This window comes from Primulina tabacum, chromosome 16, assembly GCF_025594145.1.
Source record: "Primulina tabacum isolate GXHZ01 chromosome 16, ASM2559414v2, whole genome shotgun sequence".
Taxonomy (NCBI): domain Eukaryota; kingdom Viridiplantae; phylum Streptophyta; class Magnoliopsida; order Lamiales; family Gesneriaceae; genus Primulina; species Primulina tabacum.
In genome coordinates, this window is record NC_134565.1 from 36351441 (window position 1) to 36373708 (window position 22268).

The 22268-nt window shown below is 35.8% G+C and overlaps 4 protein-coding genes, 1 long non-coding RNA gene and 1 pseudogene across 6 annotated transcripts; 3 read left to right on the forward strand and 3 right to left on the reverse strand.

Moving 5' to 3' along the window:
- Positions 1-1329: 1329 nt before the first annotated feature.
- On the forward strand, positions 1330-6745 carry LOC142528648 (ent-copalyl diphosphate synthase 1-like). The gene is given in 17 exon segments (XM_075633735.1): positions 1330-1497; positions 1617-1694; positions 1800-1885; positions 2035-2338; positions 2613-2796; positions 3056-3270; positions 3396-3516; positions 3606-3718; positions 3911-3945; positions 3947-4138; positions 4591-4706; positions 4941-5039; positions 5129-5380; positions 5478-5589; positions 6124-6270; positions 6272-6343; positions 6464-6745. Coding segments are annotated over 17 exon segments (2454 nt in total). The 5' UTR covers positions 1330-1403; the 3' UTR covers positions 6698-6745.
- A 2353-nt stretch (positions 6746-9098) lies between these two features.
- Positions 9099-10876, forward strand: LOC142530010 (small ribosomal subunit protein eS24z-like). Its single transcript, XM_075635762.1, has 6 exons — positions 9099-9236; positions 9313-9387; positions 9494-9535; positions 9765-9935; positions 10371-10457; positions 10633-10876. The coding sequence occupies exons 2-6, from the start codon at positions 9316-9318 to the stop codon at positions 10672-10674; spliced, it is 414 nt and encodes a 137-aa protein (XP_075491877.1). The 5' UTR covers positions 9099-9236; positions 9313-9315; the 3' UTR covers positions 10675-10876.
- Positions 10877-13264: 2388 nt separating this feature from the next.
- LOC142529929 (uncharacterized) lies at positions 13265-14351 on the reverse strand. The gene has a single exon (XM_075635638.1). It carries the CDS (start codon positions 13973-13975, stop codon positions 13493-13495), a length of 483 nt encoding a protein of 160 aa, XP_075491753.1. The 5' UTR covers positions 13976-14351; the 3' UTR covers positions 13265-13492.
- A 778-nt stretch (positions 14352-15129) lies between these two features.
- Positions 15130-17914, forward strand: LOC142528658 (uncharacterized). 2 transcript variants are annotated; one of them, XR_012815706.1, is made up of 3 exons: positions 15277-15416; positions 15659-17519; positions 17605-17914. It is a non-coding gene; the product is annotated as an uncharacterized LOC142528658 (long non-coding RNA). The 2 variants fall into 2 exon arrangements; XR_012815705.1 differs by having other exon boundaries at positions 15130-15416; positions 15659-17914.
- Positions 17915-18628: 714 nt separating this feature from the next.
- LOC142528657 (uncharacterized) lies at positions 18629-19924 on the reverse strand (annotated as a pseudogene).
- Positions 19925-20204: 280 nt separating this feature from the next.
- LOC142529801 (uncharacterized) lies at positions 20205-22067 on the reverse strand. Its single transcript, XM_075635442.1, has 2 exons — positions 21754-22067; positions 20205-21664 (listed from the first exon to the last, which is right to left on the reverse strand). The coding sequence occupies exons 1-2, from the start codon at positions 22027-22029 to the stop codon at positions 20711-20713; spliced, it is 1230 nt and encodes a 409-aa protein (XP_075491557.1). The 5' UTR covers positions 22030-22067; the 3' UTR covers positions 20205-20710.
- Positions 22068-22268: the final 201 nt, after the last annotated feature.

Here is a 22268-nt window from a genome sequence, read left to right on the forward strand (position 1 = left end):
TACAGTGTTGCTTATCTGTCCTTGTTCTTTTTTGGTCAAAACTTTCCTTTTTTCACACTGTTTTGGATTGGAGTCTGGAGACACGAAAATTGAAAATGGGTCCAACTTTCTAACCAAAAAGGGTCCACGATCCCAATTTTTTGATTAAATAAATGCAATTTATTCTGAAATATTTAGGGATTTGTTTTTTTTTTTTTTAAATATCACTCTCCAAAGCATTAGGGATTGGACCGAACTCATACGGCTCAAAACCAAATAAACCTGAATCTTGGTTACAGTGACCGGATAGAACATGCAGAACCTGACTGCTCATGTGTTTTTTTTTTTTTCGTTTAAAGAAATATATATTAATTTTTATGAAATTGAATATTTTTTATATATATTAATTACTATGAAATCAACTTTTTTTTTCCCAAAAAAATAATCGATTTTACAGAACAAAAAAACCTGCAATATAACGTCAATTATTTTACCAACGCACACTCAAAAATCAAGTAATCAGCATCACAAAATATTAAAACAATCTTCCTAAAAATTACCTCAAATTGTTCATAATCACACTTAAAATACCACTGAATTAATCGGTCAAGACGAATCAATTCAACAATTATACGTTTAATTATATATTATACATATCTTATACTCCGTGACATAAAATCGAGACTCGATTATAACAATTATATTATGCAAATCAAAAGTAAGTTGTTAAATATTATAGGACAAATTACGTTTTTGGTCCTGTAATTTGCACTTTTTCTAATTTTAGTCATGTTATGAGACAATTTACGTTCTTAGTCCAGTAATTTATAATATTTTCCAATTTCAGTCCTTTTTCCCCAAAATTGAAATATTCCTCCGGAAAATGTATGTATCAGTGCAAACATTTTCCTCAGTGCAAACATTTTCCTCATTGACAACCATTCAAAACCATGGTTCGATAATGTATCAGCAATGGAATGGTATGCATTTTTCGGAGGAATATTTCAATTTTGGAGGAAAAGGACTGAAATTGAAAAATATTATAAATTACTGGACTAAGAACGTAAATTATCTCATAACAAGACTAAAATTAGAAAAAGCACAAATTACATGATCAAGAACGTAATTTGTCCAATATTATATTTTCAGTATATATATATATATATAGAAAGCAATGGCCAAGAAGAGAACACGAGTTCACTCATTTTCATGAATTTGGAATGATCCCATGCACACATAGCCTGGAATCTCTTGAGAAGTCCTTTCTGTCTCTTTCCTTCACCTTTCTCTCCTTTTAAGCTCCTCTCCTACTATTTTTCCTCGTTCAAAAACAGGGGACGTACACAAACAGCAGATCAATTTATATATAGAATATTTAATTCTTGTTTATAAATTATTTATTCAGAGAAAAAAAAAACTTACACATGTCATCTGCTTCCAAGTGTCTGCTCCCTTCGTCCCCCATCCACCGCCGTCTTCCTCCGGCGGCGCCCTTCCATATGACACTCACTGCCTCCGGTATGTTAATTACTATGAGAGTTTGTTTTTCTTTTTTCCTTTTATATTTTGATGATAAACTTAATCTTTCAAAATTTAAATTGTGATGCTTCAAGTTTACTGTTGATTCTTAATTGCAGGAGTTTTTCCCAGTTGGAAACCAATTACGCCCAGTTCATATCTCCAATGCAACGCGATTTCCGGGAAAAGAACTGGAGGTAACAGACAGATGTGTCTGTATATATCTCTTTATACATTAATCTTTTGTGTGTGTTATTATTTTGGTGACATTTATCTGGTATATATTTATGCTAAAAATGCAGAACATATAGATGTGATTCAGAATGGTATGGCGGGCATAAAGTGGCAAGATATCGTGGACGATGACACAGAAAAAGATACACACAAGGTGACCATTAAATATCAAGAATTTCATTTTATTTTCTTTGTCGCCAAAATTATACCGTTTCTGTCACTTTATAATACATTCAATAGATTTTCCTGTCAAATCCCATGATCTTGTTTTCCTTTTTCTTGCCCTGTAACAAAATCTAAAAGGAGACAGAATCCGACAAGATAAGGGACTTGGTGGAGACGATCAGAACAATGCTAGCCTCCATGGACGACGGAGAAATAAGCATATCCGCGTACGACACCGCGTGGGTGGCGATGGTGACGGATGTCGGCGGCGGCGGGCGGCCTCAGTTCCCTTCGAGTTTGGAGTGGATAGCGAACAATCAGCTCTCCGATGGGTCGTGGGGCGACGCCACCGCCTTCTCCGCCCACGACCGGATAATCAACACATTAGCATGTGTGGTTGCATTGAGATCATGGAACATGCACCCTGACAAAAGCGATAAAGGTTTATATACAATATTTATCCCATATGATTAATTAAATTTATATTACAATGTGTCAAATCATTATGTCAAATTAAACCTAATTTTATGACAGTTAATCTAAACCATTTTCTAAGCTGTCCCTTTTTGAAACATCAAAAAAGGTAGAAGTGATTGAACACACAAAATTAGATAACGCATCCCCACATCTTATCTTGATTATTAAAAAAATGATATATTTTATTTTTTTTAGCATTAAAATAAATATAAGAAATTAGTAATGTTTTTTTGGCGCAGGGATTTGTTATATACAAGAGAATATAGCAAAACTTGGAGATGAAGATGAGGAACACATGCCAATTGGGTTCGAAGTGGCCCTGCCATCACTTGTCGAAATTGCAAAAAAGTTGGGCATCGATATTCCTGATGATTCTCCAGGCATGCAAGAGATTTATGCCAGCAGAGATCTGAAGCTGACAAGGTATAATAATTGCAATATCTATTTCGAAAAGGGGAACAAATTCAAAATACAAGTGAAAAAGTGACTGCAAGTACGAAATAAATCAAATTATTGCATTAACAACTACATTTGACCAGTTAAAAAATCAAAATTCAACATAAACCAACTTACGTGATAATTTCCCCCTTCAAGTATGTGTGTTTGATTAAGATGGGGAAATGGAAAATATGGTTTGATTTGTTTAGTTTTGTAATACGTGTGTGTAATAATTGTGTTGTAGGATACCAAGGGACATACTACACAAAGTGGCCACGACATTGCTTCACAGCTTGGAAGGCATGGATGGGCTTGATTGGGATAAGCTTTTAAAATTACAGTGTGCAGATGGCTCTTTTCTTTTCTCTCCATCCTCCACAGCTTTTGCACTGCACCAGACTAAAGATCTCAAGTGCCTCAAATACCTAAATAACCAAGTTCAAAAATTCAATGGTGGAGGTATTATATATATATATATATATATATATGTATAATATTTTAATTTTAAAACATATATATATATTAATTCTAAATACAATTATAGGGTTGGTGACCCTTTTTGAATGATGTTACATTTGATTTAGTTCCGAATGTCTATCCGGTGGACTTGTTCGAGCACCTTTGGGCGGTGGACCGTTTGCGAAGGCTCGGGATTTTCCGGTATTTTCAGCCGGAGATTGAGGAATGTGTTGATTATGTTCATAGGTATGTTAATCAAGATTTACTTTTTTTTATTGGTATTATTATCAGATCTCTATGAGATAAAATTATGTATAATATTGTGAAACTTCCAGACACTGGACAGATAAAGGGATTTGCTGGGCAAGAAACTCTGTGGTTCAGGACATCGATGACACGGCTATGGGATTTAGATTGCTAAGGTTGTACGGATACGAGGTTTCTTCAGGTATAAGTCTTCACTTATATCTGTATATATATATATATTTTAAAAAACGAATCTTGACTTATAAAATAATAATAGAATAGATTGGAAAAGGACAAAACATGGCACGCACACGGATTTTAACATGTTTTTAATATATATATATATATGTCATACAAGTAATATCACCTTTATACATGTGGGCAATGCATGCAGATGTGTTCGAACATTTTGAAGAAGGTGGGGAGTTCTTCTGCTTCGCAGGGTCAGTCGACCCAAGCTGTGACAGGAATGTACAATTTGTACAGAGCTTCCCAAGTGACGTTCCCACAAGAAAACGTACTTGCAAGAGCCAGGACATTCTCATCCAACTTCTTGCAAGATAAAAGAGCCAACAACGAGCTACTCGATAAGTGGATTATCACCAAAGACCTCCCTGGCGAGGTACATATCTAATTCGATCGGGCCGAAAAACTTGTATATTTTCTCCCTTAGTCAAGTTGGTTTATTTGTTATAAAATTTTTCCCCGAACTAATCATCTATTTTGCGGGACAAATTAATTAAAACACTTACATTTTGGAAAGATTGTATAAATTTATGAATATCTTATTCGGTTACCAACTATAAATCCAACCATGCATTTATATATTCTATATACAGCTGAACACTAGTAGGTAGGGAAAGTATATCACTTGCCACAACTTATAAGCTTAGCAGCATTATTATGTCTGATAATGGGAACAGATATATATATTGATTCAAACTTGTCGTCTTCCTTCTATTACTACAAGTAATTTACTGCTCACGAATAGGGTTTTTTTGTTCAAAAAATAAAGATATTATGTTCTTTGAAGATATAGTATATTAGTTAGATATATAAAAATTGATTTTACAGGTTGGATATGCACTAGATGTTCCTTGGTACGCCAGCCTGCCTCGAGTGGAGACAAGGTTTTACTTGGAACAATACGGCGGTGAAGATGATGTTTGGATTGGCAAAACATTATACAGGTTCATTTACTTTTCAATTAAAAGAAAATGGCTAATTACTTAAAAACGAACAGCTATTTTTCGAAAGAAAAAATTAATAATAATGAAAGCGACCTGTTATTTTTTAACGTAGTTGTTCTACACCCGTAATCTATTATTTTATATACACACACATATATATTGTTTGTGTGTGTATATGATATGCTTATTTTTGAATGAGATTTCAAGAGTTAATATTCGTTCATTATTTTGTAGGATGTCAAAAGTTAACAATAACACATATCTTGAGTTGGGGAGATTAGACTACAACAATTGCCAAGCCTTGCATCAGCAAGAGTGGAAAAGCATTCAAAAGTAGAAATTTAATTTTGATCAATTCTAAATTATTATCAATGCTCTCAATTTTGATTATTTTTTTTAAAAAAAATTTAAAAATTGTGTAGATGGTATAGAGATTGTAGCCTTGGAGAGTTTGGGCTGAGCGAGAGAAGCCTACTCTTATCATACTTTATAGCCGCCGCAAGTGTATTCGAACCTGAAAATTCCGAAGTGAGGCTGGCTTGGGCTAAAACAGCAATTTTGATGGAGACTATAGTGTCCCATTTTAATGGACAGCAACTCTCCGAGGACCGAAAATGCGCGTTTATCGACGAATTTGAGTACGCCTGTGACATCAAGTACGTCAACGGAGGAAGGTGAGCACCTCGTTTCTCATTTGTGCGTGGATTAGAATGTGGCATCTCAAATGATCGAAAAAATACTTTGCCTATTCTGATATTTGAGAGGGTACAGGTACAAAACAAGAAACAGTTTAGTGGGGACTTTGCTCAGAACCTTAAACCAGCTCTCTTTGGACACCCTTTTGGCAAGCGGCCGAGACATCCATCAACAATTACATCACGCGGTACGTCTTTTAGCACCATCTTGGGATTGGTATTTTTATGATTTTCACGTTGTTTGATGTAAAAGATAAGATTCACATCTTCATTTTCGTCAAGCTTGAAATTGGCCAATTTATGTTGCCAGTTTTATAGGATTTCAAATATTTATTTTTGCAAAAACTTGTGTGTGACGGTCTCACGGGTCGTATTTTGTGAGACACATATCTTATTTGGGTTATTCATGAAAAAGTATATCATTTTATGCTAAGAGTATTACTTTTTATTGTTAATATCGATAGGGTTGACCCGTCTCACAGACTAAAGATTCGTGATACCGTCTCATAAAAAACCTACTTATTTATTTTTGCATGACATATTATGACTTTATACAGATATATTTATCATGACATTCACATAATAAATTTGTTACTTTCAAAATATTAGCATAGAACAAAACACATGACAACATATTAATACGTACAGGTGATTATTTTCTTCACCAAAATAACTTCTACAACTCATAATACTAACTAGATAGTAATTTTGTCCATTTGCAGTGGCAAAAGTGGCTGAGGACATGGGACGAGGGAGGCTACACGGCGATAGGAGATGCCGAATTGCTGGTGCGCACGTTGAATCTCAATGGTGGTTGTGGAGGAAGAGGTGGCAACGGCTGGATATCGGAGGAGCTATTAATGTCTCACCCCTAAGTATAAAAACCTGTTGGAGATCACTAGCAGAGTCTGCCATCGACTTCGTATTTTCCAATCCCGAAAGGTTAGAGATGGTTAACTCTTCTTATGTATTGGATCATAAAACGTACACATCAAATTTCCCCTAATTTAGATCAATTTCACGAACAACTCGTGTTTTGCTTCGAATGATTTGTATGATCAGGCGCAGGATGCGAATGGGTGCGTGACAGATATGGGAGGCATCACGACTGATGAAATCGAGTCGGACATGCAAGAATTAGTGAAATTAGTATTGACCAAAACCTCGAAGGATTTGGACAGTGACACCAAGCAAAACTTTCTTTGCATCGCTAGGAGTTTTTATTATGCTGCTTATTGTAATTCAGGCACCATTAATTTTCACATTGCCAAAGTGCTCTTCGAAGGAGTTATGTGAATTTGTAAATGTACAAATCCTAATAATTTAATTGGCGGAAGTATATATAATTAAGATTCAAAAGATGAGAGAAACTCGAGTTTGAAAACTGAAAGATATATAGTAGTTTTAAATAATTGTCTTTCGTGAAAGAGCGATTGAACTGTGTTGCTTGAACTATTGTAGGGTTTAAAAGGATTTGAGTGGTGCAGTTATCACCGGCTATAACTTTAGTTAAAACAACAAAGACTCGATTCTACAATTGATATCAAAGTCAAGGTCATAGATTCTGATTCTTATTTATAGCAAATAATGCAATTATTGGAGAGAGATTAATTGGAATGAAATAATTGTTGGGAGAGCAATTGAATTGTGATGTTTAAACTGGAAAAGTGACAAGGTCTCGATCCTACAATAATATTACATTGTATTTCAAATTCTTTTAATAGTATGTTCAAAAAATTTAAAATACCTCTATGTATGAACAATAATTTGATCAAAAGAATGATCGTTGATTTAGATAGGGAGACAACTTTTGAAGGGTATCGTTTATTCTCCATCATCGAACCCGCCCCACTTTTTCATGTGTGCCTAAAGTTTTCTAGTTGCAACTTCTTTATGCAAGTCATTTTCATTTTACTAACCCTTTAAAAGTGACCATTGATATCTATCATATTTGGAAAGTAAATGAAACTTATTCATGCCATACTTTACATAGGGACAGAAGGGAGAAGGAACATAGATTATAATTTAAAAGATGATTTTTTTTTAAAAAAAAATATAAATATTTACAATAAATTTAATTTTTTTTTGCCATTTTAAAAGATGGGTCATTTCTACCTTTTGGTCGTTTCATCCATGTTTCAACATTTTTATTTTTATTTTTTTTGAGGAAATATAAATGTGATTTGATATAACATAACCCACTTGCTAGTGCCATATTACACCACAAAATGAAAAAGGCAAATTGTATGGTTGAATATTGGTGGGTAGCCTATTTTTATTTATATTGAGTTGGATTATCTTCTTTTTAAGCAGTGATCACCTCTGTTATATCATCTTAAAAAATCATACAATCTTATGCATGAAATAATATATGTTCTAGGTTAAAGTATTTGTTTTTGCTTAAAAAAAATTTATAGATGACGATAGTAATACGATTCAGATATCTTACAATGCACATATATCGATCGACACCAATACGAACCATAATTTCTACATATCCCAATATATATATATATATAAAATAAAAATAAATAAACAAAAATGTGACTTTATATATGATCCTGAAAATGGAAGGTCCACATGAATGCAAGTATACGAGGCGCAAGGGGTCTTAAATTTTTGTTTTTGTGTTGTGAAAGCGGCGAACATGAAATATGTAATGGTACCCACATCAACACAAAATATATAATTCCATCATGAACAATCAAACTCACTTTATGTGGTGGGAATTCCAAAATTGTACATTATCACAATGAAAAGCAGCTGACCAAAATTATTTATGATAAACTTGAAAATAATAATAATAATAATAATGCTCCATGCCACATATATTTATAAGATTTTCTATTTTGATTTTAGCAACTTAATTAGTTAATCATTTTTGTAAATCGATGAGAGATACGAAATAGTTTTTACAAAGACTTATTGTTCAGTCGCGTAGCTGCATACCTGTGCGCGAAACGTGATAAAAAATGTTGGGTTTTGTAAAAAGTCTAGAGTTAATATCATTGTGTTTTCTCGTTCTAATAATTGTTTCTCATCGTATTTACAATCGATCACAAATAGTAATGTTATCAAAGTTGACTGAGTTGTTAAATGTCATGACATCTCTAAAGTTGATACACCTAGATTTTGCCCGATCTGATTAATAACTAATAAGATGATGATCGATTATTCAATATACACTCAACATACACACAAAACACTGAAAAATAATCACACTACGTACGTACATGAAATTATATTTTTCTACTCTCTTTTTTTATCACTCATAATTCCTAGTCATTCACCCCATACCAACCTATTTTAGCTTTCAATTAAACTGGTCTAATAATAAACTTTCAAGAATTATCTTATCGTCAATTTTGCTCGAACTCTTAAATAGGGCCAGTACGGTTAATTCGGTTTCTATTGTTTGAAAAAAATCGGTTTCAGTTATTGTTTTTAAAAGTCGGTTAAACCGATTTGTTTTTAAAAATAAATTTCAAATTTTTTTGTAGGTCCTAGATAATTGTGATATTGGGCCTTTGGCTTTTGGTGTTTGGGCCATTAACATTAGCATCTCGTCCACTTAAGCATATAATAGTGTAAGAAATGAAAGTCGACCGCCAGTTGCCCTAACTATGGACCAAGCTGGCAAAATTATTGGATCTAGATTGAGTAAGCCCATTAACTCTCAAATCTAATAAGCCCATTTAAAAAACAAGGGATCACACTTATATTTCCGAAACCCTACGTAAAATCGTTCTCTTTCAGAAAATAGAAGCGCCTCTCACTAGCGGACTCACCACTCAGCTTCTGACGAGCAACGGCGTGAATCCGATTAAACGACAGCGTAAACACATCTTATAACCCTCTGTTTCCTTTTGCGTTTTCAGTAAATTTGATGGATTTGCTGTTTTTGTCTGCAGGAAATGGCGGACAAGGCAGTAACTATCAGAACAAGGAAGTTCATGACTAATCGTCTTCTTTCCAGGAAACAATTTGTATGTTCTGTATTTATTTTATTTTAGTTTCTATGTGATTTTTTTTCTCGTTTTCGTTTGTATGATTTTTAATTTTGAGGGAGTTACTTCGATATTTAATTTTCAGATTATTGATGTGTTGCATCCAGGAAGGCCTAATGTTTCTAAGGTATGGTGTTCTCAGTGTAGTTTGCTTAGCTTACCTTATGCTTTTACTTGTTGAGAATTTAAAAAGAATTTTTTTCTTAGGTCAAATACAAAGTGGTGTTAGTTTTTATAGTTACCTTTATTTGATATTTGTTCATGCATCAGTCTGTAAGACCAGGTTGTGGTCATTTTGATTGAATCATCGGTAAATGTTCTAATATATATTGGTTCTGTGAATATTATTATTGAAGGCTGAGTTGAAGGAGAAATTGGCGAGGATGTATGAGGTAAGGGATCCAAATGCCATCTTTGTGTTCAAATTCAGGACACACTTTGGAGGAGGCAAATCTACTGGGTTTGGTTTAATCTACGATTCAGTCGAAAATGCCAAGAAATTTGAGCCAAAGTACAGGCTCATCAGGGTAATTCATTTACTCGCTATACTATTTTACTTTTAATAATTTCTCCTATTGATTTGAATGACAAGATGTGGTAATTTCATCACGCTGTTTGCTGAAAAAATGCATGGCAATGATTCATGCATGTTGGTTTTAAGAATGTCAGGCATTCTTTCAGCCTTTTGAACTCATCGCTGATACAATATTATTTGTCTCATTGCTGTTGTTTCAATTCTGTGGTTAAGACATGAAAAGAGAATAAGAGACAAAAAATATAGAAGATTTCTATAGCTATGATGAATACTGCAAGTTCGTGTTTGTGTCATTGCTGGTGTTTCAATTCTGTGGTTAAGACTTGAAAAGAGAGTCATGAAATGCAAACTAGCAGTAGTTATAGAAATGTTCTATATTTTTTTGTATCTTTTTGTCTCTAAAAACCTCTTGAACTTCTGAATGCAGAATGGTCTAGACACCAAGGTCGAAAAGTCAAGGAAGCAAATGAAAGAAAGGAAGAACAGAGCCAAGAAGATCCGTGGTGTTAAGAAGGTAGGTTGTTCTTCCCTTGGTCAAGATCCTTGGTATTTTCTTGCATTTAGCCGATGCAAATATTCTACTTTTATGTTCTCTGAATAGCAAATCCATTCTTTGCGAGAAAAACTGCCATGTTTGAAATGTCAGATCCCTCTACTTTTCAACTTATGGTTATATTATATTTGTGCAGACGAAGGCGGGAGATGCTGCCAAGGCTGGCAAGAAGAAATAAATTCCTTCCAGTTTTGTGCTCATGGAGTTTGATGGTTGGAAGAGTTTTACATGGTGTTTTTGTCGCATTAATCATGAACTGTTGAATCTCCTTGTTTTGATTTATTTGTATTTAATGAAGGAATCTCAACACTACGTCCTTGTTAAGACCTATTTTTCACTAATTCTTGCTCTAAAATCTAACTAAAGATTTTACTTGGACATTTTGATGTGTTTGACGGGTTAGACCAGGGATGCACCCTGAGACTTTCGAGATGCAACAATTTAGAAGCCATCGTCAAAGTGCGATGTCAAATGTTGCCGAATTGTCTTTGGAATTGGCGAATGAGTCTACGAGTCCAGTGTTTTGACTTTTGAGCATGAACCAAGGGACGGAGTGAGTTCACAAAATCTAAACAGCCTGTGTGCCACTCTTCTGTACGTGGGCAGTATTTAAATGACTCGGAACTATGTTGACAACAACTAAGTCAGACCGATTAATGTTCGAGCTTGCAGGAGCCTTAGGAGCAGCCATGTAAATGGCATCAACAAGCACAGAAGAATCCGTCTCCACTAACCAATTGCCATATATGGCCTTCATGTTTTTGATATACTGCTCAAGGCTTATTGAATTATCCCGCACCTCTCTTGAATTGAGGCCAATAAAATCGTTCTCTACCTAGCTAATTGTCTTGTCCTTCCCAATATTACCGCAGCATGCAATTCTCAAATCAAATTTGCTGGAGACCCTACAACAGACCTTCTAAGTTCAAAAACACTCAGTGAAGAACAATTTGAACTTCTAGGATTTGAATTTCACGTGAAACGGTCTCACGGGTCGTAGTTTGTTAGACATATTTCTTATTTGTGTTATCTATGAAAAAATATTACTTTTTATGCTAAGAATATTATTTTTATTGTGAATATCGATAAGATTGACTTGTCTCACAGATAAAGATTCGTGAGACAGTATCACAAGACCTATTTTATGTTGGTTCTATTTGGATGCCTAATTTCGTAAATCGATAACCAAATATTACCAATCAAACAATAAATATTTCATTTTCTCCTGTTTTATACACTTTTTTTCTTGATTTCATTCTAAATTCTAGATTTTATAATAGTATGAATATAAATTATAATTACATACCAGATAAGATGTCAAATAAAAAATTATTACTAATACCGACCAATATATAAATAATGAATCGCAGTGGTCCCAAGGCTATCATGTCATATATCTAATCAAAGAGTAAATAATTAATAATTATTCAATTAATATATGATTGGATATCATAGAATTCAGATAGATAAAGGTGGCCTTAACTTTTGTATTAAAAAGAAATGGAAGATGAAGAAAGTGAATTAAATAGGGCTAATATTATAATACCCATCTACATTTTGTAAGATTTTAACTTATATATTTTGTCGAATGACAGACAATAATGGATCAGTCCATCCACACGCGCGATGGAGGGGAAAAGAAGAAATAAAAGGCTCCACCACCACATTTTCATATCTCATATTCGATGGGGGGCAACATCAACATCCACCAAAGGAAGAAACGTGATGGTGGAGGGGCTCTTGGTAAACAAGAATCCAGTATGTTAACTCGATAAATATGGTCCCCGTTCCCGTTCCGGTTTTTTAACGGTTTCGGCACACTATAATTTGAGTTGAAGTTCATCCCTTCACATTTTAATGCTCGAGAAGGGGAAAAAAACAGTGATAACATAAATATTTTTGCGGCCGCTGGTGAATATCAAGCATTTGGTGCTTTGTCACGAACAATCAAATGTTTCATGGGCATGTGAACTTTGTCTCCACAAGACTTCGTTCACAATGTTCTTGCTGATGATAAGATCTATTGGTTTCTCAAGTAACATCGATGGATCACTTCGAGAAATGTACAACACAATCTCATAAATATTCTGCCATGTTTCCAACCATGCGATGTGTGATAGGGGCATCGGAACATAACAAGATAGTGATTCACCAGTTTTCTTCAGAACTGTTGCAACTCTCAAACTCGTACGTAGCCTATTGATTTTCAGTAGCCACGTCTGTGGTATTTTGGTGGCTCTGAAGGAGCAAAGAATCAGAACCATCACACATGCAACCTACAGGCATGGTTTATTTCCGCAGATTACAAACATACAAATACAGAACAACACAATTAAGCACCAAAAAAGTGTCATTTTTTCTGCTAAACTTTGATTGCATTACCTATACAGAACCTTGAGAAGGTTATACCTCTTTTCGCCATTTCAACACCGTCGATAACCGAATTGTTGGCAAACCTTGAATCTTGTTGTATTTGTGATTTTGTGTTCAACCCTTCCAAATGTTTCAAATATTGTGGCACATACAACGATGCATTATGCATGAATCTCATACTACATGTTCTATAGTGCAACACATTTCAAATATCTACTCAATGCAGTGAAATTATTAAATATACAAAATCATGTAGCAGAAGATAAAACATTGAAAACATTCTAGCAAGATACTAGACTAATTCATAGTTTGAAATAATCAGATCTCGTATAACTTCAGTGAAATTCGTTTATTGAAACAGAGTTTCCGGTTTCAATCACGTTTACCAAGTGGTCTTTGTGCCAACACAACTTCACTAATTCATTATACTGATGGAAAACAATCAAGAACCTCAAATAACCAGAAACAGGCTTTCTTTTCTGTTTTTTCCTGTTCAACCCCGAAAGCCAAAGAAATTGCATTTTTTTTACATATCTGATCTTCCAACAACTCAAATATTTTAAGCAATTTCTAAAAGATAGAGACTCGGACAAATACAAAGTAAAGGTAGATTAATATTACTTTTACTGTACAAAAACAAGGCTGCCACCTCCAATATCCCCACCGCCATCTTCATCCTCGTCATCCGCTCCCTTCGGAACCGTCACCACCAGCTCACCGCCGTCATAAGCGGCGGATACCAGCTCCGGCCGGGTCGAAGCGGGGAGCCGAAACCGCCACAAATCGATCTCCAACTCAGTACCCGACAAATCAACGACACCGTTACCCCTTATGACAATCTTAGTAATTCCGGGGCAGATCTCAACGGCATCGGCCCTTATGTCACCGCTGATGTCATCCGTAGCGGCGACAAATCGTAGGGCCTCGGATGTTTCGTCAATCGAGACGTCGGCGTCTGGGTGAAAGGGCAGCTCTAGAACCTTCTCATAGATGTGGGGCAGCCGCCGCAGCTTCTTCTGTCGGCAGCTGTTCGCAAGAGCGAGTGCTGATGCAACATCGTATCGCAGCGCGATATTGTGCTTTCTTGGTGCGGGGTGAACCTTCATCGGGGATTGTATAATTTTCAGATAATATACATGTAAAACAAGAAAAGCTTGGATCTGAAAAGAAAACCCGGATAACCAAGATCGAATTTTTTCAGAGAAAACCAAGAAATTAGTAGCTTATCGAGGAACGCAAGTAACAATTTGAAAAAAAAGATTGGATTTTTTCTTCTTTTTTTACACGGATAAAAAGAAGCAAAGGTTTTATCTATGGAGTTTGGGTGAACTTAAGAGGGAATAGAAAAAAGCGGGCACCGACAGATGGAGAGTTTCACAGCATTTGCACCGTCTTTGTTTTCTGACGATTTATAGCTGTGGCTCTGTTAACAAGACTTCAGCTTGAAATACAACATCACTCAATTTCATCTTATGAGTAGTCAACTTACTCAAAAAAACTTCAATTTTTTGTTGTCATATGTATGTTTTTTTGATAGTGTTAGGATAATGTTTTTGTAAGAATTTGAGTATGTCTCTTGTGAAACGGTCTCACGAATCTTTATCTGTGAGAGAGTCAGCCCTACCGATATTTACAATAAAAAGTAATACTTTTAGTATAAAAAATAATATTTTTTTTATATAGACGATCTAAATAAGATATTTATCTCAAAAATACGACTCGTGAGACTGTGTCACATGAGTTTTTGTTTAAGAAATTTGGTGGCTAATAATAGGTTAAGTTTTTTCTTATTACATGATATCTTAAAATGAATTACAACCAACCCGAAGACACCTGCAACATATAGAAGCTTGAAGTAAGCCGCTCAAAAATTACAAGGTGTGATATTATATTTACATATATTTGTGCATCAATTTATATAACACAAAAAATTCAATACAAAAATTTAATTTATCAAAATCTCAGTATATATTTAATACAAAATCTCGCGATATAATAATAAAATCTCGCGATATTTATAAAATCTCAATATATATTGAATACAAAATCTAGTTATATAATAATAAAATTTTACGATATAATAATTGTAAATATTATTATAAAAATATATTAACTGAATTTTTTTAACGTTGTTCGATTTTCAAATTCCAAATCCAACTCATAAATCTTAAGATTTTATTCATTTTCAATTCGAGGTTCCTGTCCAGTTAACTTATGCACCGGAAAAGATTAAATTATTGGAAAGAGAATAAACAGGGCATTATGGCTTGCGCCCGGTACTTGGGTTACGTGGCATTTAACTTTGTCGGATAGTCGGCGTAAGTCGCCTGAATCAGTAAATTGCGTGGGAAGCAAGGGTGTTTGTGTAATTTCACTCATAGGTACTGCCCAGATTTAAATAACAGTGAATCATTTTTGGATCAGCAGATTTCTCATTTCGCCTTCAATCCACAAAAAAATCAGAAACCATAGCCTAGCTCCTCCACACAAGCTGTAGAATTCAAGCTTCTCCAATGGCTTCTTCATCCCTTTCACTCGTAAAATATCGTATGTGTTGGCAGATATATGTGTTGAGTGAAATGATCTCAGTTTGAAGTCGAAACCGCATCTTCGATTTCTACCATTTACTTGTTTTTTAAACTCAGGGATATGTAATTTCTCTTTGTTTTTCTTTAAAAAATTAGAGCTTCAATATGCTGAATCTTTAGTTTTTTTTGTTGATGTGTTTTTTTTAAAATTATGTTTTGTGTCCTTGTTGTGACTTCGCTCTGTTTTTGTTTTGGGTGAAGTGCCGTAGATCTGAAGAAACTGAACGGTGAGGGTCTGGTTGTCGTGGATGCATTTAGCTGTACGTATATGCTCCATATGGGCTAGGTTTATCGAGGTCTGATCAGGTTTTGGTAGTTACGAAGAAGATCTAAAATTTATGACTGTTTAAGATCCAGTTCAGTGCTCTAAATCTGTTATTGTACCTTTTTATGAGTTTTTTGATTACTTGTGATTAAGAAAGGTGGATGAAAGAGTGAGTGACGAAAGAAGGATTTCTCGTTGGGCTGATCTGATGGAGACTGTAGTCGTTGTAGCTCATCACAGGAATCACCATCAGAGTTATAGTAGAAATCGTGACAATGGCTCATCCAAAGGTGGGTCGTTTTGGTCGACACCTGGCGGCCATTTTAGAGGAGTTAATTGGAGGGCGTTTCAACCTGGATCAGGGTTGTTCCCGACTCAGTTGAAATCTTACTCCACGGCCACTCCTGTTATCAAACGGGCCTTTTCTTCTTCTTTCTCCCCCAAAACACCATCGCCATCTGACGAAGTAAACCAAAAAAGCTCCAAAAGAAATGGGAAAAACTGTAGTTATCCAATCCGTATTGATTTCAAGTTCGAAGACAACGAAAGGGTGATGAATGATGATTTTCATTTCTACGAGCGTTGGGCTGGACCTACTTACTCAAACTCACCTCCCCCAAGTTCGTTGCCCATACCTACGTTCTCAGTACAGCCGAAACAATCCATTTCCCTTGATTTGGATGTCTCAACCTCTGAAATTGGGCACAGCTCTCTGGATGGTGTTATTTTTGATAGTGCTGACACTGCGACTAAGACTCTTCGTCGCATTCTTAATCTTGATATAACAGATGATTGACGGACTTGGAGCAACTCGTGATCATGTAAATACGAAAATTAGTGTACTTTGTGAAGTCGGTTTGTGGTAGATTGCATATATAATGAAAGTGATAGGCCCGTGTGCTAACTTCTCATGAGGAATTCACTCAAGGTTCCTGAAGTGGTGGTGGCAGTGGCTATGGGACTGCTGTATTGGCTGGTTTGATTGTCTATCTCCATATATCTTGGGAAATTGATATATCTTTTAATGTGGTTTAGTTGATTTGTCAAAAAGTTTTGACGTGGAAGGCAGGGTTGGATCGATGTCAGTGATTGATGAATCGGTATAATTAGATATTTGGCTCAGTTTTCTGAATATATTTAGCTGTGATCAGGCCACACATTGTTGGAAGCATCAATTGGGATCTCCAGCAAATCTTCCATTCGGGATTGTTTATTTTCATTTCCTCCTTTTTAGGTTTTGTTTGTCTTGTCCTATACTTGTAAATATTGTAGAGACCTAACCTGTCAGTTCAGCGCTGTTCTTCCATCTCCTTCTTATTCAGACTCAGCTTTTATGTTGAACTCGACCTTTATCTTTAGTTTCTTTAGTCAAATGCCAACTTCAGATTGCAATTTAGTCTCTGTATTCATGGTCACCTGAAATTGCCTCATCAACCTTCTTTCTTTGTTGCTTTAGAATTTAGAAGTAGTTCTGATCTCTGCATCTTTGCTCAGCTGCGGTTTTTCCCTTTCTCCGTTTTTCTGGGTTTTTAAAAAGAAAAACGGGAAGGGAAATGGATATGGTAGATTCTCCTTTAGTGCTTTACAACATAAATATGTAAAGAACATAATCCGAGAAGTGAGAAAGTCGATCCATGATGAGATGTCTTTCTCAAGCTTTCCCTCTCCGTGTTTCTCGAAGCGTTTGCTACCTAGATGATATTTTAGCTCTTTGTTTTTAAGTTTGACACCACATAGTTCATCAGTAACATTTTGTTACCCAGAGATTGTTTGTTGATCATATTGAGCTGTGAACAGGTAATATTTATGATGTTCACTTGTTTCCTTTGGATTTTGCCTCATGTACCTTCGTATTAATGGGTATTTTTCATGTTTTAACCAGTGCTTTTGATAGAGCTGATGGAAGACAATTCTTTTTGAGGATGCTTTATGATCTCCACATACTGATGTTCATATCAGTCGTGTTGATGGTTCTGTTTTACTTTGTCAATCTAAATGGAGCATGGTTAACATTGAGTCGGTGTAGCTTTATTTGGTCATGAACAGTTGAACTTGTGATGCAAGTGACTCCGGGCTTTATGTGACCATTTTTAGTTTTTTGTATTTGTTTTCAAACTGTGTAGAGATCTGTCGTCAAGAGTGTACGTTATCTAATGATTCGATTATAATGCTGGAATGTAACTACGAGATAATACTTCACACAAATTTTGTGACACTGGCAATGCTGCTTACCAAAACAAGCATGGTCATGCACGATGAAGTCCCAAAAAAATTAACCCATTAGGTTGCGATAAAAAAACAGAGTAAAATTACATGATCATTCCAGAAATGGCATGAAAGTATTTACCAAGATATAAAGGTATATACAACCGCGCTGCAACATACTTTTCCTTAAATATCTCAATGTACTACAAAAATGTCGTGAGCTCTGAACCAAATTCAAGGTGAGCCTGCCTAACCTCGAAAATTTCAGAAATGATCATCACTCAGCTGTTGTTAGACCATTTTTATCATTTCTACCTCGCTTTCTTAACTCCCGTCTCTCTGCTTTGTAATTTTTCTTGATTAACAAGTTCCTTGTTTCTGTTTTTACTGATTCGGAAGCTATTACAAAGGCTTCTTTACCCATTGATAACTTACGTTGAAGTGTTTGAAGCAATGCCTCTCCTCCAGGTAGATCAGTATCTTCTAAGACAAGGGTTTCATGATCCGTTGAGTCCAAGTTCTTTACCCATTGATTACAAATTTGTTGTCCGAGCTCAAGGAAATGTGATTTTTAATCAATTAAATACACTTCTTTAATCAAAAGTCAAGCAAATAACTTGCCTTAGCACCCATTCACCGGTATCAAGAAGTGAACCAGAGGCATGATCCCAAAGCGAACCTGCAATTCCACCATGCTAGGACAGCCCAGGGCAAATGAATGCTCGTTATTTTTGGCATATAGTCGTAAAATTTTCATATATAAGTATTTCAATTAACTCACCGTTGAATCACCACTTCCAGAGACCAAAAATCCCTGTTCATAGTCCACAAGGGTGACAAATGCTAGGCAGGAAACGAATCTGGGAGTCAGAACAAGAGAACGAGAGCCAAGCAAGAAATGGAGTTCATTACAACTTAACAATACTGCATGCTCATATTTGAAGTTTCATATCCTGAAACCCAGAAAAATATAACCTCTCTCTAAGTCACTATCCAGGAGCCGCCGCCACAATTAACAAAATGAAGAACATAAAAATTGAACTCAGTTATTGACTCATTGACATGAGAACACAAGACTGGACAAGAAAGAAACCTACTCTGTATGACCAAGAAAATGGATTACACGATGACAGTAAAAATGCAACTGAACAACAAATCATGCTGCCGTAATGTAAAAAATGAATACAACCTGCATGCACTAATGTCAAGAGCGAACATAACAATTAAAACAGCAAAAACATCAAATGAAAAGTCACTGCAAAAGAAACAGAAAGGATAAAAACACATAAATGTTGATGAAAATTTCCATACCAGTCTGCTAATTATGTTGCAATAATGAGAAAGAATCGGAACTTCCTTCTTATGAACTGGAGACAGACTATTTTTGTCAAGAGTTTCCAATGTTCGCAACATACACGGCCCCAAACTTGTCAGCGAAAAATACAAAAGTCCCATAATCGGTGATCGCAACAGCACTCACTCTTTTTTCCGAAATCCTGATCATTCATCGAAATTCAGAAAATACAGCGGCATACTATTTTTGATTACTTGAAAAGTTTTCTACACTCAGCAAAATGCTTACACGGAACAAACACAATGCCAAGAACTGGTATCCCAGATTTTGACCAAGCTTATCATCTCCAGCTGACGCAAAAATGTCCCCATTTAAACTATAACGAATTGCCCGAATTGAATCCTTATGGCCATCATTTTCATCAACCATGGTAACTCCGCAGCGTTCTCTTCAAATCAATTACTGAATCATACTCAAGATTGAAAACCCGGTCTGACCCGACGGAAACGGATATCGATTTATGGACCAAATGTACTGAAATAAGGGCCGGGGCAACCTCAGCTTCCAGCTTCTGCTGGCTTTCTTCCTCCATTTCCTCCGAACGAAGATTCGCAGAGCACGAGGGGAATTAAGGCTCATCCCGGTGTTTAATCTTATTGGGCTGATTCGGCCCAATAAGCGTAATGGACTCATGTAAAGAAAGTTTGGAATGACGTTGGCCACGATTAATTGCTATGTTTTTTTTTAACAACCGATTAATTATTATTTTTAAATTAAGACAACTTAATAAAGTAAGAAAAATAATTTCTCCATCAAAACAATTATTATTGTTGTTTTTTAAAAATCCATTCTTGGAAGGTGATACGTACACATTAAAATTTAAATATATTAAATTTTTTTTTATAAAGCGTAACCATATTGATATAGCTTCTTTTTTTTGAAAAAAATTATATACTAATTTTGAGTTATAATTTTACTATGGATAAATGAAACAACCAATTTAACAAAATGTTATTAAAGGAACGAGAGAATAGAAAACCCACATTTCCTAACCAGCAACGCCGTTACTCATATAGAGAGCATAGATGAATAAAATCATGTCTTAAACATCCACATCGGAAAACAGAACAACATAATTGTTCAATCCAAGCTAACGGACAAGGCAAAAAAGAGGTTGGCCACAACGAAAGCATTATATCGGGGTGGCCGAATCCCTTCATATGAACAAAACCTCGAGTTTGAGACTTTGAGCAGTGTACATCGAATCCCTGTCCTGTTTGGAAATTTGGCCGTGACTCTGATATAGAGCTAACCCTTGACAATTGCCGTGGGCCTTGAAGCCAACCACAGTCGTGGACGATCCAACCAAGATTGATATTTTCCAAGACTTGCATTATTGACAATCCCTTCTGCAAGATGTGAACTTTTCCCCGCATAACTACACCCGTACATGCAGAATTCTGTGCATGTCGAACATTATCTTTTCCTATCAGCTTGATTGCAGTCCATTGCTGCCATAATACTTCATTGTGGTTTCTTTCGCAAAATCAGCAAAGGTCATTCCATCCTTCAACCGCGAAGATAGTGGTGGAACCATACCACTAATATTTCGAATCAATTCAATTGATTCATGTACAGCACCTCCGGTTCCCTCACAATCCGACTCTAGATTCTGATCTCCTTTCTTCAAGTGTTCAATTGGGTATTCTTTAAGGGAAAAAATCTTGTTCCATGCTGGTTGCAAAAACACAACAAAAGTCTCCCTGCTCAAATCATCTATCTTAGCTGGTCTAGAAACACAATGAAGTGTGGCTCGAAGCTTCCCTTTAGATAACACATCCGCGGATTCTCCCACCTGAACAATAAAACTCCCTTCAGCAGCTTTCACTGAAAGGACACGACTCTTCCTCGGATGAAGAATTTGCAAATACGTGTGGCCCATTGGAGAGTCATGTTCTTTGGCATCACTTCCAGTTCCATCCAAAAACATAAACATTGGAGCTGTCAAAATGGTGAAGATCCCATAATCATAATGCCACTTCTGCCACAAATCTGATTCATCATCAATCCTGGAATCACGACTATCAATGGCAGAACGACATTTTCCCCTATATTTTTCTTCGATAATTACGTTGTCGAGAATCGAATGATAATGTATTAGACGGGCTTTAGCCGTGCCACACTGCAATAAGCTATGCTCTAGCTCGCACCCACCAAGTTTTTTGTCACAAACTCGAGAAAGAAGAAGCCCTAATTCCATCATACAAGAACCTAATTCTTGAAACGCAAGCCCTAAATTACTAAATTCTGAACCATCAGCCACATCTGTCATTGACTCGCAAAATTTACCATTAAATTCTTGATCATACTTCATTTTCAAGGCAAACGATGACACAATCCTATCCAAATTCTTTAGCGGCACATCACTTCCCAAATTATACTCCTATTCACTTACCAAAAACAGAAAAATCAACATTTTTAAAAATGCAAAAGTGAACTAATTTTAACTTAATTTTAAGAATAGGGTTTTACCTTGAGAATCCGTTTCCGATCCTCGTTACCGAGAATGGCAAGCTTTCGCGCCAAAGGGAGCAGAGCTTGGCGGAGTAGTCGGGCTTTGGGCACGCCTATCACGGAGAGCAATCCGGGCCCAGTGGTCCCGATTTCATGCATTATTTGATCAGAGATCAACCCTAGCCGTCGGTTTTCCGCGGGGGATGCCGAAACTTCATCGGCCGATAATTGTAGGAGATCGGAGTATTGAAGTTGGAAGAGGTCCATGGTATCTTCCATACCTGAAGGATCCATTTGCGGGCTTTTAAAATAGGTTCACCCGATGGGCCGAGAACCAGATTTGGATTGATGACGGCCTTGGACCGGGTGCGGAATGTGGATCATAATAGAGTAGCCCATTCGAATTAGAAGCAAAAATATAAGGTGGGAGATGCATTCTTTTTAGTTAATTTATTTTAATTGGAGATATTTTATGAAGTAAAAATAATTTTGATTAATGATATCACTTCATGTATATATTTTACTAACACGTG

What these genes read in the sequence shown, in the direction of transcription:
- LOC142529929 (XM_075635638.1), bottom strand. Translation starts at nt 13,975, where the DNA reads ATGAAGGTTCACCCCGCACCAAGAAAGCACAATATCGCGCTGCGATAC.
- LOC142530010 (XM_075635762.1), top strand. Translation starts at nt 9,316, where the DNA reads ATGGCGGACAAGGCAGTAACTATCAGAACAAGGAAGTTCATGACTAAT. An exon ending in GAAGGCCTAATGTTTCTAAG is followed by an intron (nt 9,536 to 9,764) that starts GTATGGTGTTCT and finishes TTATTATTGAAG; the next exon opens with GCTGAGTTGAAGGAGAAATT. An exon ending in CAAAGTACAGGCTCATCAGG is followed by an intron (nt 9,936 to 10,370) that starts GTAATTCATTTA and finishes TTCTGAATGCAG; the next exon opens with AATGGTCTAGACACCAAGGT.
- LOC142529801 (XM_075635442.1), bottom strand. Translation starts at nt 22,029, where the DNA reads ATGGATCCTTCAGGTATGGAAGATACCATGGACCTCTTCCAACTTCAA. An exon ending in ATCGGAAACGGATTCTCAAG is followed by an intron (nt 21,665 to 21,753) that starts GTAAAACCCTAT and finishes GTAAGTGAATAG; the next exon opens with GAGTATAATTTGGGAAGTGA.